Below are 15,616 nucleotides of genomic sequence, written 5' to 3'. Positions count from 1 at the left end.
AAGCTGCCATAACACATTTTCTTGTTCACTAAAGAACAAGGATTTCGTTGGTTAATATTCCTTGCAATGCTCCTTTTCATAATTTACAACAACTAGATGCTGATAGGTTATTTAACATTTATGAAGTTAAGATGTAATCAGAAAAACCCTGATTATCTTTACAAATAAAAAAGTTAAATTATTCAACTTTTTTTTTTTTTTATCTCCATGGCTTCATTTCACAGCAGGTGCATACTTTACAATGGGACAAGTCAATCAAATAATCCTTTTTTAAATCTTTTTTTAGGAGCTGGAGCAGGAACAATTCTAAGAGGAGAAACTATTAATTCAGTTTGATAGTGGCACTTGCTTCAACGCACTGGTTGCGCTTAACGTAGTGCCTTTAACAAATCAGCCTAAATTCTGCTGTGTGTAGGTAGGGGTGTCTTGATTATGCCTTTTTGGGGGTGTGGAAGTGAACATGTCCATGACAATTGTACAGAAATTTGACACAGGTTATATAATAGTTATCATTTTATGCCTTTTCTACCTTATTCCATGGTAGGGTTATTGATAGAAAGAGCAGTGTCTCATTGCTGGGCATCTACCCAAATGATCCAGTGACACTCTACAAAAAAGACACCTGCACTCGAATGTTTATAGCAGCACAATTCATAATTGCAAGGCTGTGGAAACAGCCCAAGTGCCCATCAATCAAAGAATGGATTAATAAAATGTGGTATATGTACACCATGGAGTACTATTCAGCTCTAAGAAACAATGGTGATATAGCACACCTTATATTTTCCTGGTTAGAGCTGGAACCCATACTACTAAGTGAAGTTTCCCAAGAATGGAAAAACAAGCACCAGATATATTCTCCAGCAAACTGGTATTAACTGAGTAGCACCTAAGTGGACACATAGGTGCTACAGTAATAGGGTATTGGGCAGGTGGGAGGGGGGAGGGGGGCGGGCATATACATACATAGTGAGTGAGATGTGCACCATCTGGGGGATGGTCATGATGGAGACTCAGACTTTTGGGGGGAGAGGGGGAAATGGGCATTTATTGAAACCTTAAATCTGTACCCCCATAATATGCCGAAATTAAAAAAAATAATTAAAACCAAAAAAAAAAAAAAAAAAAAAAGAAAGAGCAGTGTCTCAATTCCTCTATGTAACTCTCAGGGTGTCCAGCATCGTGCTTTGCCCCTGCGAGGGGCTCAGTAAACATGCCCATGCTAGTTAAATGACCAGAGAAATTAATCTGCCCAAAAGGCAAGCAAATTACATCCCATGAAGTTTTAAGGTACAAATAAAATGACCCTACTGGCTTCCTGGATGGATTACCCTGGGATTACAGTGTCCTCCTTCATATTTTCTATATCTAAAGCAAATTTTTTTTTTTTTAGCTTTTGAATAGGATCACAGAACTCATAAAAAATCATTTGTTTTCTGCACTCCTTAGGTAGAAAAATAGTGAGAAAATACGGCATAGTGGTTTTGACCTTAGAATTTGGAGTCACACCCATGTGGGTTGGCTCTGCTGGGTGTCTACTGACACCCACTTGATGCATAACCTAGAGAAAATAGCTTAGAATGTCTAAATTGACTTTTTTCATCAGTAAAATGGTAAAAACAATAGGACATACTATATTAAATTATTATGAGCATTAAATGAGATATGTGTTAATCTCTTAGCAAAAAGCCTAGCATATATTAAAACTCAATAATGTAAGATACATTTATTAATATGCAAAATAAAATGCAAATCACTGAAGGGAGTTTTATATTTTCTTTTGAAACTCACCATTCCTTGTCATTGGGTTATTGCACTTGTAAGTTAAGAAAAGTGAAACAATCGTCAATGTTGAATCATGCTAATTAATGCAATTTGAATTAGAAAGCTTAATGTCAATTTTGATGTTAAATGGATAGTATCTGATCTAATACAGTGCAGCTGATGAGCTAACTGAACTCCAAGATGTCTAATTTCTATAAATAGGCCATATTGTGGCTAGATAACCTTTAATCAAAACTTGATTAATAAAAAGCATTTGTATTCTTTAGCGGTATTAATTAAAATTATTTCTCGGTAGAGAAATTGTTGCCAATTATTTTCTTTAATGGACTCAGAAATAAATCCTAAAGGAAAACATCAGTATTTCAATATTATGCATTAAACCTAAATAATTCACCATCCTTAGTGGGAAAAAGTATGTATGAAGTGCGACAACGGTGTTAACCAGAATATGATTAAAGGTTAGAATAGTTCAAAATACAGTCATCATCTTGATAAATTAGAAAGTCTCATTTTACCTTCAGAGTTTAAGTAATTTTGAATGTTTAGATTCTTAAACAGCAGGGATATCTATCACCATTCTTATTCTGAGTAAACCGTTTATGTTCCAGGAAGTATTTACTTCTTAATTTTCTATAATCTTTCACCTAATAAGGTACCATATATCCTTTGCCCTCTTTAACAAAACATATAAGTTCTGATCCACATCACTCTGAACTGATTTACTAGTTCAGAGCTAGTAGAAGGTGAGAAGGAATGTTTAGGAATGAACTAACCTATTTGCCTGTAGGTTCAAACAGTAAGTGACTAGCATCTATTTCAGTGTTCACTAAATGTTTTACCAAGCCATCTCACTTACTTCCTATAACAACAATACAAGACAGGAATTTAATTTCCCTTTGTATGGATGAGAAACCTAAATTTCAGAGACATGTGCAACTTGCCCAAGGCCAAAGAACAACCAAATTGTGGGGTTCATTTCACATCGAAACCAATACTTCCTTTTCTGCTAGGTGAAAAAAATTATGCAACCACAAGACAAAAAACAGTCTTTGAAAATATGCGCATGTGCCCTGTTTGTCTTTAATTAGGAATATATATCTGTGTGCGTCTGTGTATATGTGTGTGTATGTGTGTAGGGTAAGTTAACGTGGAGGGAGGGTGGGCTTTAATAGGAAATCAAGCATTTGAATAATTTTAAATAGTAGAACATTCAAAATTTATATTTGCCTGCATGATAAATTTTAGAAGCTTACTATTTTGTTCCTCCATTCGTTCAGTAAAAATTTGATAAGGACATATTGTTTGCATATCATCTGATTTGGAGGTACAATTGGTACACAAGAGTAGAAATCGTGATTTTCTAGAGCTTGGAGTGTTTTGGCAATATTACTACTGACATTTATCAAGTAATAATGAGGTACAGTGGACCAGGATTTACCTGGGAGGTAGAAGAATATTTACCAAGGCTTTAAAATAGTTTTCAAATAATCTCTTTGTAGAAATTTGAGAAATGACTCTCTCCCCTAACTACAATCCTCCTGTACTTGGAATCCAGACATGCTAGACTAAATAGGGTAGACATGTTAAATCATGTCTATTCCTTCTAGACTTTTGGAGGGGGGTAGGTGAAGCTTTGTGGTTATAAGTTCCTTCATGCTATGGGAGATAATTGTTGCCACACGGGGCTCACTGTTTCCCACAGTTAATTCTCCTGATCTTGATGTGCCCAGTAAAACATTATTCTCCCAGAATCCTTTGGTTTTCACCAACACCTAGTTCTGTTTCTTGGCCCTCTGGGCTACTATTTCAAAAATCATAGTTGATCCATCATAAATCTGAGAGACTTGGGGCAATAAATGAAAAGTTTGATTTGGACTTAAGAGTTAAGCCAAAGACAGGAAGCAATTGCTCTTAAAAGACAGTAGCAGAGAGCAGACCTGGATTTGAATCCTGGCTGTGCTGCATGACCTTGAGCATATTATATTATTTTTTCGAGACTGAAATTTCTTATTTTAATATAGGGATAATGATATTAATTGTTACCCAGGGTTTATATAGAATTAACTGAAGTAGGCAGGGAAAGTATGTATCAATGTGTTTGACACATAGTAGAAATTAAACAAATGGCAAATATAACAAGTAATATGAATATATATGTATGTGATATTTGCCATCAATGTTCTATGTACTGTTTCCCCGGATAGTCTCACATATTCCCTAGACCTTATCCCCTTTTGCTAGTAGGATTTATAAACATGTAGTAAACCTTAGTTTATTGATGGCTTTAGAACAATAATTTCAAAACTGAAAATCCAGTTAATTGCCTAAGCTGTTTTTCTGTTGCCAAGCAGCCACATAGACTTTTTTCTCGCAGCAACTTACCTGGCTAAGGTTTCTCTGTTCATATTGACCATAAAACAAAATGCCTGGGGGAAAAAAATCAATTAATTTAACCAGTATTCTAGCTTTGGACAGTCAATAGAAACTGGTTTGATTCATGTTTTCAGAGCATTGTGGTAATTGCCCCCTTTTGCTTGGTGTATGACCCAAGCTTAGTAAACTTGGTAGTACATCAAAGTTACATGGGGAGCTGTTAAAAAAAATCTAGATTTCTTGACTTCATCACAGTACATTCTTATTCAGTAAACTTGGGGTTGAGAATCTGTCTTTGCACAAGCTTTCTAGGTGACTCTAATGTTCATTCAGGTTTGGAAACTCCAGGTATGGACTGTTTTGGTCATTATTCAGCTCTGCCTATGATGTAATCGTTTTGTAATGGCAGGCAGTATGATGAATATCTAGCAAACTCTTGACTGTGAGCAAATAACCTCCACTTATAGCAAGGTTGTTTTCTTTCAGTTTAAAATATATATTTGTGACTACTCAGGAACAGAAAAATGTTTTTATTATCCAAATCAAAACACAGCATGAGGTACTTTCCAATAAAATCAACTGTAGATTATACACAAGTTAAAATCATCTGACTGTTTGCAGAGTTGGAAATCCTCCTAGGCACTAGGAAAAGGTTTAATTTAAGATTTTAATCTTTCCATATATTACATGATTTCTATAATGGGTTTTGTGCATCTGAAACAAAAAGATTGACAGGTCTGAATATTATGGATTTATTAACCATTGGTGAAACGGTCAGAGTTAGTGTGTAAAGCACTTCTACAATATCCCCTAGGCTGGACTAGAATGAACAATTTCTACAAAGCCCGAGGTAGGTGAGAGTTAAGGTTATATTAAACAAGCAAAAATTGTGTTTTATTCCACAGTGATACTTTCCTAAATGGAAACATTATGCATAAAACATAAAAATGTGATGTTGAATTCAAAGAAAAAAAATGACATAACGCTGGGAAATTTGAAAGAAGTCTTGAAAATTTACTAATCTAATCCTGCAGTAGGCATTTTTATCATTTTTGAAAAGGGGGACCTTGAGACCTAGCAAATGGAGCAAATACATTTTAAAAATGAGTAAGTAAAGAAAAAACTTAATACTTCAAGTAATAATTATCACTATCTACAGAATATTATACAGAACCAGATAATATATGCCAATTACATATATTACTTCATTCAGTTTTTCAACGACCCTATATGTAGGTACTACTATTATCTCGTTTTACAGATGAAGAAAATCGAGGCCTAGAGCTAAATGAACTATTTAAGGTCAGCTAATTGGTGCCAATCCTGGGATCTGAATCCTGGCTTCCTCCTTTGTCTTACTTTGGTTGTCATAAAATAAATATATTTTTAAATTGGTATTGAGTGTGAAGTCTTCAGATTAGAAAAGGCAATTTGTATGTGCAATAATGTTAAAATAACAGATAGCTTGAAAAATCATGGGACTGCCTCGTCATATGGTGAGAGATTCGTCAACTTTGCTTATCACCCTGGACTTCCCCTTGTTGTTCTTTGAGAATTTGCATTGTAGAAGACCAAGTTCTGAATCTGAAAAGTCTCCAGGCTTTTCTGGTCTGGAAAAGGCTGAATCTAGTCTCAGATTGGTTTCATCCAGCCTCATTTTACTTTGTGGCACAAAAACACAATAGAACTATAAAAATGCCATGGAGAAATATGCTAAAAAATCAAATTAAAAGATAGTAATACAATAGTATGAAAGTTGAAATCAATTCTGTAAAGGGGACTGTAAATTTGTATATTTTGCAGAAGATATATCTTTTCCTCCACAGAAATTAAGAACAGAGTACAAGAATATCTATATTCCTAAAACTTAAAGATTATATAGTACTTTATAACACACATTTCCACTATTAATTATTCATTTATATTCTATTTAATGTAATATGTAATATATTTATTTTAAAACAAAAGTGGATAAAATCACATACGTTTAATATCTTAGAGCAGTTTAAATTTTTCTTTGTTTATAAAGCTCTTGATAAATTTTCTTCTGTGAATTTGAGCAAAAAAAAGAATCTTCTCTTTAATCTTAGACTATGATATCAGAAAGAGGTTGGTTTATGAGAACTTAAGTTTTATACATTAGACCTTTACATTATCTTTACAACTATACAATATTACCTGTTGTAACTGTTCAATTCAATGAAAACTATGTGGTTGCTAATTATTTTATGGAATGGATTTGCTGATGGCCCAAATGCCTGTTAAGTAATTATTTAGTACCTTGTTGAACTATAGCTAAACGTATTCTGATGGGAACCATAAGAGTTTGTTTCAATTTCATCTTAAGACTAGATATTAAAAATAAAATCACCTATTTTTGAAGTACATTTAATACCTTAATCAGTTTTAAATTTTACTTGAAAAGCCCTCCATGTGTCCTTTTTGTTAAAAGATAGAACAAGCAGATTTCACTCTAATCTTTACTCTGCAGTGTTAATGCAATCAGAATTTTACTTGAGGATGATGCTTATGTCAAACTACATAATAATAATGTGCTAAATCACAAGCCCAATAGTGACTAAATGCCTCAACGTAGGCTATACAGCGTAGAAAGGCAAATTTCAGTTACCATAACTGGTCACAATCCAAGGTACGTGGATGGAGTGGGCTATTATCTTTCCAAATTTCCCATCCACTGTTATAACACAGAGGGAGCAATATAATGCCTATGATCCAATCTAAGGAATCCTGTGGAAATGAATTTTTAAGGTAATTCTGACCTATATTACTTACTTTGGATTTAGATGAGCAAGAAGACAGATTTTTAAGCTCTGGCACTTGAAAATATACAAACATTAACTCAAGATAGATTAAGATTTAAATGTAAGACCCGAAACCATAAAAATTCTAGGAGAAAACACAGGAAAAGCTCTTCTGGACATTGGTCCAGGCAAAGAATTTCTGACTAAGACTCCCAAAACAAATATAGCAACAACAAAAATAAATAAATGGGACTTCATTAAACTAAAAAGTTTCTGTACAGCAAAGAAAATAATCAACAGAAAAAATAGACAACATACAGAATGGGAGAAAATATTCACGCTCTATACACCTGACAGAGGACTAATTCATTCCCAGAATCTACAAAGAACTCAAACAAATCAGCAAGAAAGAAACAAATAACCACAATCCAAAAGTGGGCAAAAGACATCAACAGATTTTTGTTTTCAAAAGAACGTACACAAATGTCCAAGAAACATATGAAAAAATGCTCAACATCACTAATCATCAGGGAAATGCAGATTGAAACCACAATGAGATACTGCCTTAACCCTGTCAGAATGGCCATTATTAATAAGTCAAAAAGCAATAGATATTGGTGCAGCTGCAGTGAAAAGGGAATGTTTATGCACTGTTGGTAAGAATGTAAGGAGATTCATCAAAGAACTAGAGTAGACCTACTATTTGATTCAGCAATCCCACTACTGGGTATCTACCCAAAGAAAAAGAAGTCATTTTATCAAAAAGATGCGTGTACTCAAATGTTTATTGCAACACAATTCACAATTTCCAAGATACAGAAGCAACCTCAGTGCCCATCAACTAATGAGGGGATAAAGAAAATGTATCTATGTTGCACGAAGTACTACTCAGTTATAAAAAGTATGAAATAAATGTCTTTTGCAGCAAAGCAACTTGGATGGAGCTGGAGACTGTTAGCCTAGGTAAAATATCTCAGGAATGCAAAACAAATGCCACATATTCTCACTTATAAGTGGGAGCTAAATGATGGGTATGTATGGTCATAAAGTGCTATATTGGACATTGGAAACTAAGAGGAGGGTGGGAGGGGGTGAGGGATCAAAAATTACATATTGGATACAATGTATACTGTTCTGGAGATGGGTACATGGAAAGCCCTGATTTCACCACTATACAATTCATTCATGTAACAAAAAATACACTCGTACCCCAATATCTATTGAAAAAAAATAACAAAAATTTTAGAAAAGAACAAAAAAGAAAGTATTGCTTCCATAGAAAGATATATATATATATATATCTACATCTATATATCCATATCTATCTATATGTATGTATATACTCATGCATTTATACCTCAGGAGTATGGTTTAGATTATTCTGTTCATATTTATCAAGAGACAGACTGCATCCTTCTGATTTACTAAATTCACAGTTCCATACTTATCTACAATTAATTTTCTTTAAAATATTTTATATACACACAACATGTTTTATTTTTTTTTTACCTGGTGGTGTCCAAGCGACAAATATGGAATAAGGCCCAATTACTGTGATATTGTGTGGAGGATGGATTTCTTCTGGTGTCCATATAGGTGTCTGAACAATGTAATCATCACTGATACCGCTGCCACCTCCAGTTTTGGCTTCTAACTTGTAAACGTATCTGTATTTGTAAAGAAAAATATGTGATAAGGCAGTGTGCATGAAGCTTGAACAATGATTATTGGTTTCTGTATCCATTGCTTAGTCCTAAATTTGTGACAAATTGCAAATTATTTGCTCCCTGTCCAGAAACTTAACTTGGTAGTTTTTCTAGCACAGGCAACATTCTCTCCGGACTATCACTATTTCAGCCACTCCCAACTTTATTTTTAACCACTAGTAATTCATAGCTTTCTTGAAGATTTCAGGAAAGTCCTGGAGTGTGCTAGTAGATTGTGGAGGATTTAAATTAATCTTCCCCACTTTTAAATGGGTTTGAGTTCAGGGAAATATGTTTAGAGGAAGATGTTTTTAAATTGATCTGCTATTCTCTACAATAAAACTAAATTGATCTCTACTCCCTACAATAAAACATCTGTTGATGTAAGATATATTTTGTCTCTGCTGAGAAGTGAATGGGAATGAATTGCAAATATGTGGAACTTTTCCCCCTAAAACTGCTCATCTCTACATATACTGTAGCGAGTACAGAAAACATTGTACGAAAAGAAACAGTTTTGCTGTTTGTTCAATAGTTTTGTTAATGTCTTTAAATCCCTTTAATTGCTTGTTAAGAAATGCATGATTTTGAAGATAATTTGATAATTTTTAAAGTTTAATACTTTGCCTATTTTGTATATGTAAAAATTCTCATGCTTTTATGAGACATGTATTAAAATAATAATAAAATTAAAAAAAGAGCAAAATAAGAGAAAGTATTGCTTTCATAAAAAGACATATATATTTATATATCTACATCTATATATTATATCTCTATATGGGTATACTCATGCATTTATACACTCAGGAATGTGGTTTAGATTATTCTACTTTTATAGGTGACTATATTTTTAAAGAATTTCATATATTTTGAAGACTAAATGATTTGGTGCTTTTATCAGTTAGGGAATTGATAATGTTGAGGGAACTGATAATGAATGAGGAAATTAATTCAATAATTTAATAACTTTCAGTGGAACATGTATTCTTTTTCAACCCTGAAAAATATAAAAATCTTACTGTATGATTGGTAAAGTTTTCTTTTAGTTTACCTGCTGTTGGGCTCCAGGTTTTTATCAGTGAAATTCTGCTCCTCACTGCCACCCAGGAAAAGCAAGGTTCCATTACGACGCAATTGATATTGAGAAATGAGGCCGTTGGGCTTTTCTGGCGGACTCCAATATAACTCCACCGTTGTAGAATTGATGATAATGTGTCGAGGTGTCACCCAAACTCCTGGCAAAAATAACGCACTGAGGTTTTATTGTTCGGATAAAATAAACACCTTATCAAAAGCCACACCATCACCTCATGAACTATGATATTTTTATCTGTTGATAAAGACAACAGATAAAAAAAAAAACTCACTGTGAGGAACAAAACTACATTTTATTTACTTTGGAGATGAAATGTGTAATTGGGTGTAAACAGTTTTTTTTATTATCATTTTGATTATTTTACTTTTGAATTGCTTTAGAAAGTGAATGCCAGAAAACTAGTGGGAAATTTCTCCATCTTGGCTGTCACTCTGATTGCAATTTAAGTCAAGGCCTGGGAGAATGTCCAGGGAGTTTAAACTTAGATACTATTTACCTGGAATATGTGGAAGTATTTACTTGAATTATACAATTCAACAAATAAATGTTCTTTCCCTTTTCCTCTCATGCCAGTGCTGTGCTTACTTTCCCTTCTTCTCTGGCTACTCCTCTGGCCTCATTTAGTGGCTTCTCTTTCCCTCCTGAATCTCATAATGATGTAGTCCTCAGAGACCTAGGCTCTCTTCCCTCCCCTCTGCTCTTCTCTCCTCCTCTTCCCTCTTCTTTCTCCTCCTTTTCTTCTCTTTCAGAACTGACTTTCCTAGGTCACCTTCATTCACTCTCAGTTTTAAATATCATCTGCATGCTGAAGGTTTCCAAATGCACATCTCTAGATTAAAACCTCTTCTGGGCTCCAGACTTAAGAATCCAACTATTTATTTGACCCCTCCATTTGGATGACTACTTATATATCAGAAACTTAAAACATCTGAAACAGAACTCTTGGATTTCTTGTCAACAATCTACGTATCTCCCAATCTCGTCCATCTATCCATTTTCTTGGGTGAAACACACGAGAAGAATTTTCCTTGAGGCTTTCATTTTTCTTACCCCCAAATATAAGCTATCATCAAACCCTGTAGATTCTAGATAATTCTCTGTATTTTTACTGCTGTCTCTCTTGATCCAAACCACATTTTTCTCTCTCATGGACTCCTGTCATGGGCTCCAAGCTGGTCTCTATGGTTTAAATCATGGCCTTCCCTGTTCCAATGGAATCTTTACAAATGTGTATATGTAAAAGAGTGTAAACCACAGAAATATATAATCCTTTTGAATTTATTCATAAAATACAATTCCAATTCCTTATGATGACCTGTAGGATTCCACATTTTTCTGACTCTGGCCCACCTGGCACCATTCTCTCCATTATTTGCAAAACTCCAGCCAAGTCAGACATTTTCCTATCTCCAGAATGCTTCAAGTTCTGTCCTACCTCTGGGTTTGTGCACTTCCATTCCAACCGCCTGGAACACTTTTGCTCCTGACAACATGACATTTTTGCATTTAATTTTCATAGTTCAGTTCTTTGTGTTAACTATCACCTTATTGGTAAGCCTTATTTGACCACCCCTCCCTACCTTTAACTCGAACCCTATGTAAAGTGATCCCAACCCAGTTCATCTTCATCACATGTTCCCTTCTGTTTCCCTCTTAACACCCATAGCATCATAATCATCTCCTTTCTTCGACATATTATTATTTTCATGTTGTTATGGCTGTATGGTCCATTCCTTTCTCCTGCTTTGATACAAAGTTAGTTCCATGAGGGCAGGAACCTTCTCTGTCTTATTTGTTCGTTGTATCCTACTGATAATGCAATGCCTAACCAATGTTGAATGAATAATATTTTTCTTAAGATAGCTCCTGCAAAATCCTACGTTAAGTAATCTAGGCAGTTCTAGGGAATGCAAAGATGACTAAGATGCAGCTTATTGTTTCAGGAAGTTTACACTTTTGTATAAAAAAATATACACACAAATAACTGAAGTTCAAGGTCAAATGTTTAAGTACTCTTATAAATGTACAAACTTATTGATGGAGAACCTAACAATGAGAAAGATCAGTCCTACCACTTTATATTGTCATTTAGTTATGCTCTGAACATAAGTAAAGACATTTTACTGGGACATTGTAGGACTATTTACTGAGACATTGTAGCTCTCTTTTGGAACTTTAAAAAACTCATTTCAATATTAGATTCCTTGTAATCAATAGCTTTTGGTTGATTGTATCTCCTCTGTACGTTACTCTGCAAAAGAGAAGATTTTGACACTTTTAGAAGAAAAATTTTCAGAGCAACAAAATGCTGTAATTTATTCAGCAGCATCATGAAAAAATCAAGAGAACTTGCCCTGTTCTAGATACTTGGGAACATCCACAAATCACAGTACACATTTATGTGTGGGTTTCTTTGCCAACGGCTGCTAGATGACTCAACTAATCAATTACAGCTCTGATTTAAACATGATATTAATTTGTTGATTCAAGAGATAAAGTATAAAGGCTCAGTTCCTAATCTACTTCCGGAAGTTATGTCTTTTTCACCTTGAAAGATGTATTAAAAATCACCTAGGTGCTAAAAAGGCTATTGCTTAGTTTCCAGTTTGAACCAGTTCATAAAGCCTGTGAATATGGAGGCACTAATGAAATAAAATGAAACAGAATTTGGGGTTTGTTTCAAGTTTTAAATAAAAGTTGAGTTTCATATTTATTAATATAAAGTTCTGTTCAAGTTGGTAATAACCCTGTGTCCACTAGTTTGATTGATAAGATGAAGTTTCAATGTATACGTAACTAGTAAGGGCTGCATTTTTACTTGCATAGTGATCAGGGACATTGTTATTTTGGCAGCTGCAAGAAACCTTTGTCCAAGCAAGGCCCAACTTTGGTGTGATGTCTTAATGAGTCCCAGGTAAAGAATTTGCTCTCTTCCTCCTGTCCCACCCCCAAGTCTCAGGTGGCACCAGTAGAACCTATTCTATGTGACAGAGAGGCAGAATTGAGGCAGTTCAGGGGAAAGAAATGGGTGGTAGTGAGGGAAATAACCTAGAAGGATGTGGCAGGGTAAACTAGCTTGGGAGTTAAATGGGGAAAGGTCAGAAGGAAACCTTGGTGGATTTCAACACAATGACTACCAGAAAAAGAACCTCTGCTGGATTTGTTTCAAATGTACTCGAGTTCTATGAAATATTGCCCACTTCTTGTGTCCCTACAAATCTTTATTCTAATTCAAAATTCTCAACATTTTTTTTTGTGTGTGTATTAGCCTTCTCCTGAAGTCTAGTGATGGAAACCAGGTTTCTTTATTAGCTAAAAGGTCAGGGATGTCAGGGATGCATTGGCTTCTGGACTATTTACTATTTGTGAATTTATGCATTTAATATTCCACCTCGCTGTGCATCGTTTTATGTGTTGGGTGCTATAGATGTGAGGATAAAGGCACACCATCCTTACCCTTCGAGAAGCTCATAATATGGTGAATAAAGATGAGTAAATAAAAAGTTATACACGAGGATGATACATGCTTTAAGAGGAGGAAGCACAGTGGCTATTGGAGCCCTCCTAAAGGGTAACCTGACACGGCCTCGGGGGTGAGACGGGGATGGGCAGGAAGTAGATGGTCACAGTGGAAGGTTTCCAGAAGGGAAGACATGTGAGCCAAATTTTGAAAAAGTGGGAGTGAACTGAGTGAGAATGTAGGGGAGGGTGCCAGGCTTGGGCGAACCCACACAGAGTCTTAGAGACATGGGGAAGCCTGGTGGACCTTCATGTACCTTAGCATGGCTGGGACATCGTGTGGCACGTGGGGAAGACTGAGAGACTTGGTAGACTGGCAGACGTTGAAACTTAAAGGGTCTATTTTGCTTTACTAAGGAAATATGGATTATGTCTTCCTGGATGGAAGTGGGATTTTATAGAAGTGACTAATATGAGATCCAACTATTTTGGCAAAAAGGGAAAAAGAATTGGGATGGGGATCTGAGGAAAAGGAGAAATTATGAGAGACGGGGAACCTGGTTAGGAGCATTCAGAGAAGGTCTAAGGATCTGAACTGAGACAGTGGCAGAAGGGATGGAAAGGAAGAGTGAAATTTTTAAAAATCATTACTATTTAAAATTGAGATTTTTATAGAGCGCTGCATACTACAACCATTAAGAATGAAGCTCTGGGCCGGGTGTGGTGGCTCATGCCTGTAATCCTAGCTCTCTGGGAGGCCGAGATGGGCGGATTGCTCAAGGTCAGGAGTTCGAAACCAGCCTGAGCAAGAGCGAGACCCCGTCTCTACTATAAATAGAAAGAAATTAATTGGCCAACTAAGATATATATAGAAAAAATTAGCCAGGCATGGTGGCGAATGCCTGTAGTCCCAGCTACTCGGGAGGCTGAGGCAGGAGGATCGTTTGAGCCCAGGAGTTTGAGGTTGCTGTGAGCGAGGCTGACGCCATGGCACTCACTCTAGCCTGGGCAACAAGTGAGACTCTGTCTCAAAAAAAAAAAAAAAAAAAAAGAATGAAGCTCTGACTTGAGGGGGTAGGGAGAGCAAGGGCATTATACATAACCTTAAAATTTGTACCCCCATAATATGCTGAAATAAAAGAAAAGAATGGTCTTAGGTGATAGGTGGGTGGCATTTGAGAGAGGGAAATAGGAAGAAAAGCAAGTTGGGGAGTAGAGTGGTGGGAGAGATTATTTAAGTGTGGAAGTACTGAGGTTAAAGAACGTGAGAAACACCCAAATATAAACATCTAGTAGACTGCTTTAAATAGGTTTTCAAACCATGAATGTAGCCTTGGTGATGAGAGCCTTAGGGTTTGGGAGCCCTCAGTCTTCGCTGGGCGATAAAGCCAGTACTGGATATTTCCAAAGGAGACTGCAGAGTAGTAAGAGCAAAGGGTAGAGGAAGAAACCCAGGGAGCATAAACAGTTAGGAGGAGGACAGAGGAAGAAGAATCTGGAATGAAACTGAGAAAGATTGGTCTTCTCTTCTTTTTTCTTTTCCGCATTATCAACGTGAGAGGAAAGCATACCTGCAATTTTGCATGATTTATCTCTAAAATGAATTAGAGCTCAATGGTATGGCAGTAATTCTTAAAAAAAAAAAAAAGAAAGAAAGAAACAGAGTAATAACCCAATTCAAACTCTTCCCCTTATTTGACTAAAGGTACATGATTTCCATAAGGACAAAACTGTAGAGAACTGTGTTCAACTTATCAATGAGGTTGTAATGTATATTAAATTTTTGTTTTAGATTGAAAATGAAAGAAGTGAGAAGAGCTCAGGTTGGCTATGAACAAACGTGTCTTTTAATTCTCTCCACATCCACTTTGGCAATCAAATATTAGACCTTCAAACCATGTCTGATTTAGTTCAAAACTGGCATTTTGTAATTAGTTATATGTGGGTTAATAATTTAAAATGATATGTTTGTTTCTACTTTACAGTAGAACAACAGAACTTATGTTACTGCTGATTTCTTCCCTTACAATCCCCAAGTTAAGTGTTCACACTATATTTATTTTATATACAGGTTATATACAAATGGCACTTATACGACCAGAAAATTGATCTAAGTCCATGCTTCTGCAGCTCATTTAGTTTATTATTTCTTTGCATAGTTATTTGTGTTAAAGAAAAGGTGCATAAAGTTAAAAAACGAAATAAAGAACAACATTTCTCACATTGTATTCCCCTGCACTGTTGAAAACTATAATTTCTAAGTCATAAAATATGAGCCCTTTCAAGTAATTTTGTAGGGGAAAGTGGGAAAATACAGGCAAATTTTCGGTGAATTTAAATATATATATTTGGTGCAGTAAACTGGAACAAGAGCCCCTGTTATTTTATCAGGCTTGAGATTCAGCCAAAACTGGTTGATAGATCCTTTAGAAATT

General features: G+C 35.4%; 1 protein-coding gene across 1 annotated transcript in view; it reads right to left on the bottom strand.

Annotated features, from left to right (window-relative positions):
- Positions 1-15,616, bottom strand: part of USH2A (usherin) — a 654,133-nt gene that overhangs the window by 103,895 nt on the left and 534,622 nt on the right. Inside the window, exons 56-57 of the mRNA XM_075997053.1 lie at positions 9,678-9,861; positions 8,430-8,587 (exon numbers count right to left, since the gene is read on the bottom strand). Of these exons, the coding sequence (XP_075853168.1) occupies positions 8,430-8,587; positions 9,678-9,861 (342 nt within the window). The remainder of the gene's footprint in view (positions 1-8,429; positions 8,588-9,677; positions 9,862-15,616) is intronic.

The sequence above is a fragment of the Microcebus murinus genome, chromosome 23 (assembly GCF_040939455.1).
Source record: "Microcebus murinus isolate Inina chromosome 23, M.murinus_Inina_mat1.0, whole genome shotgun sequence".
In the NCBI taxonomy this organism is placed as follows: domain Eukaryota; kingdom Metazoa; phylum Chordata; class Mammalia; order Primates; family Cheirogaleidae; genus Microcebus; species Microcebus murinus.
The sequence above is the reverse complement of the archived record's forward strand: the minus strand, read 5'-3'. Positions and strand labels throughout refer to the sequence as shown.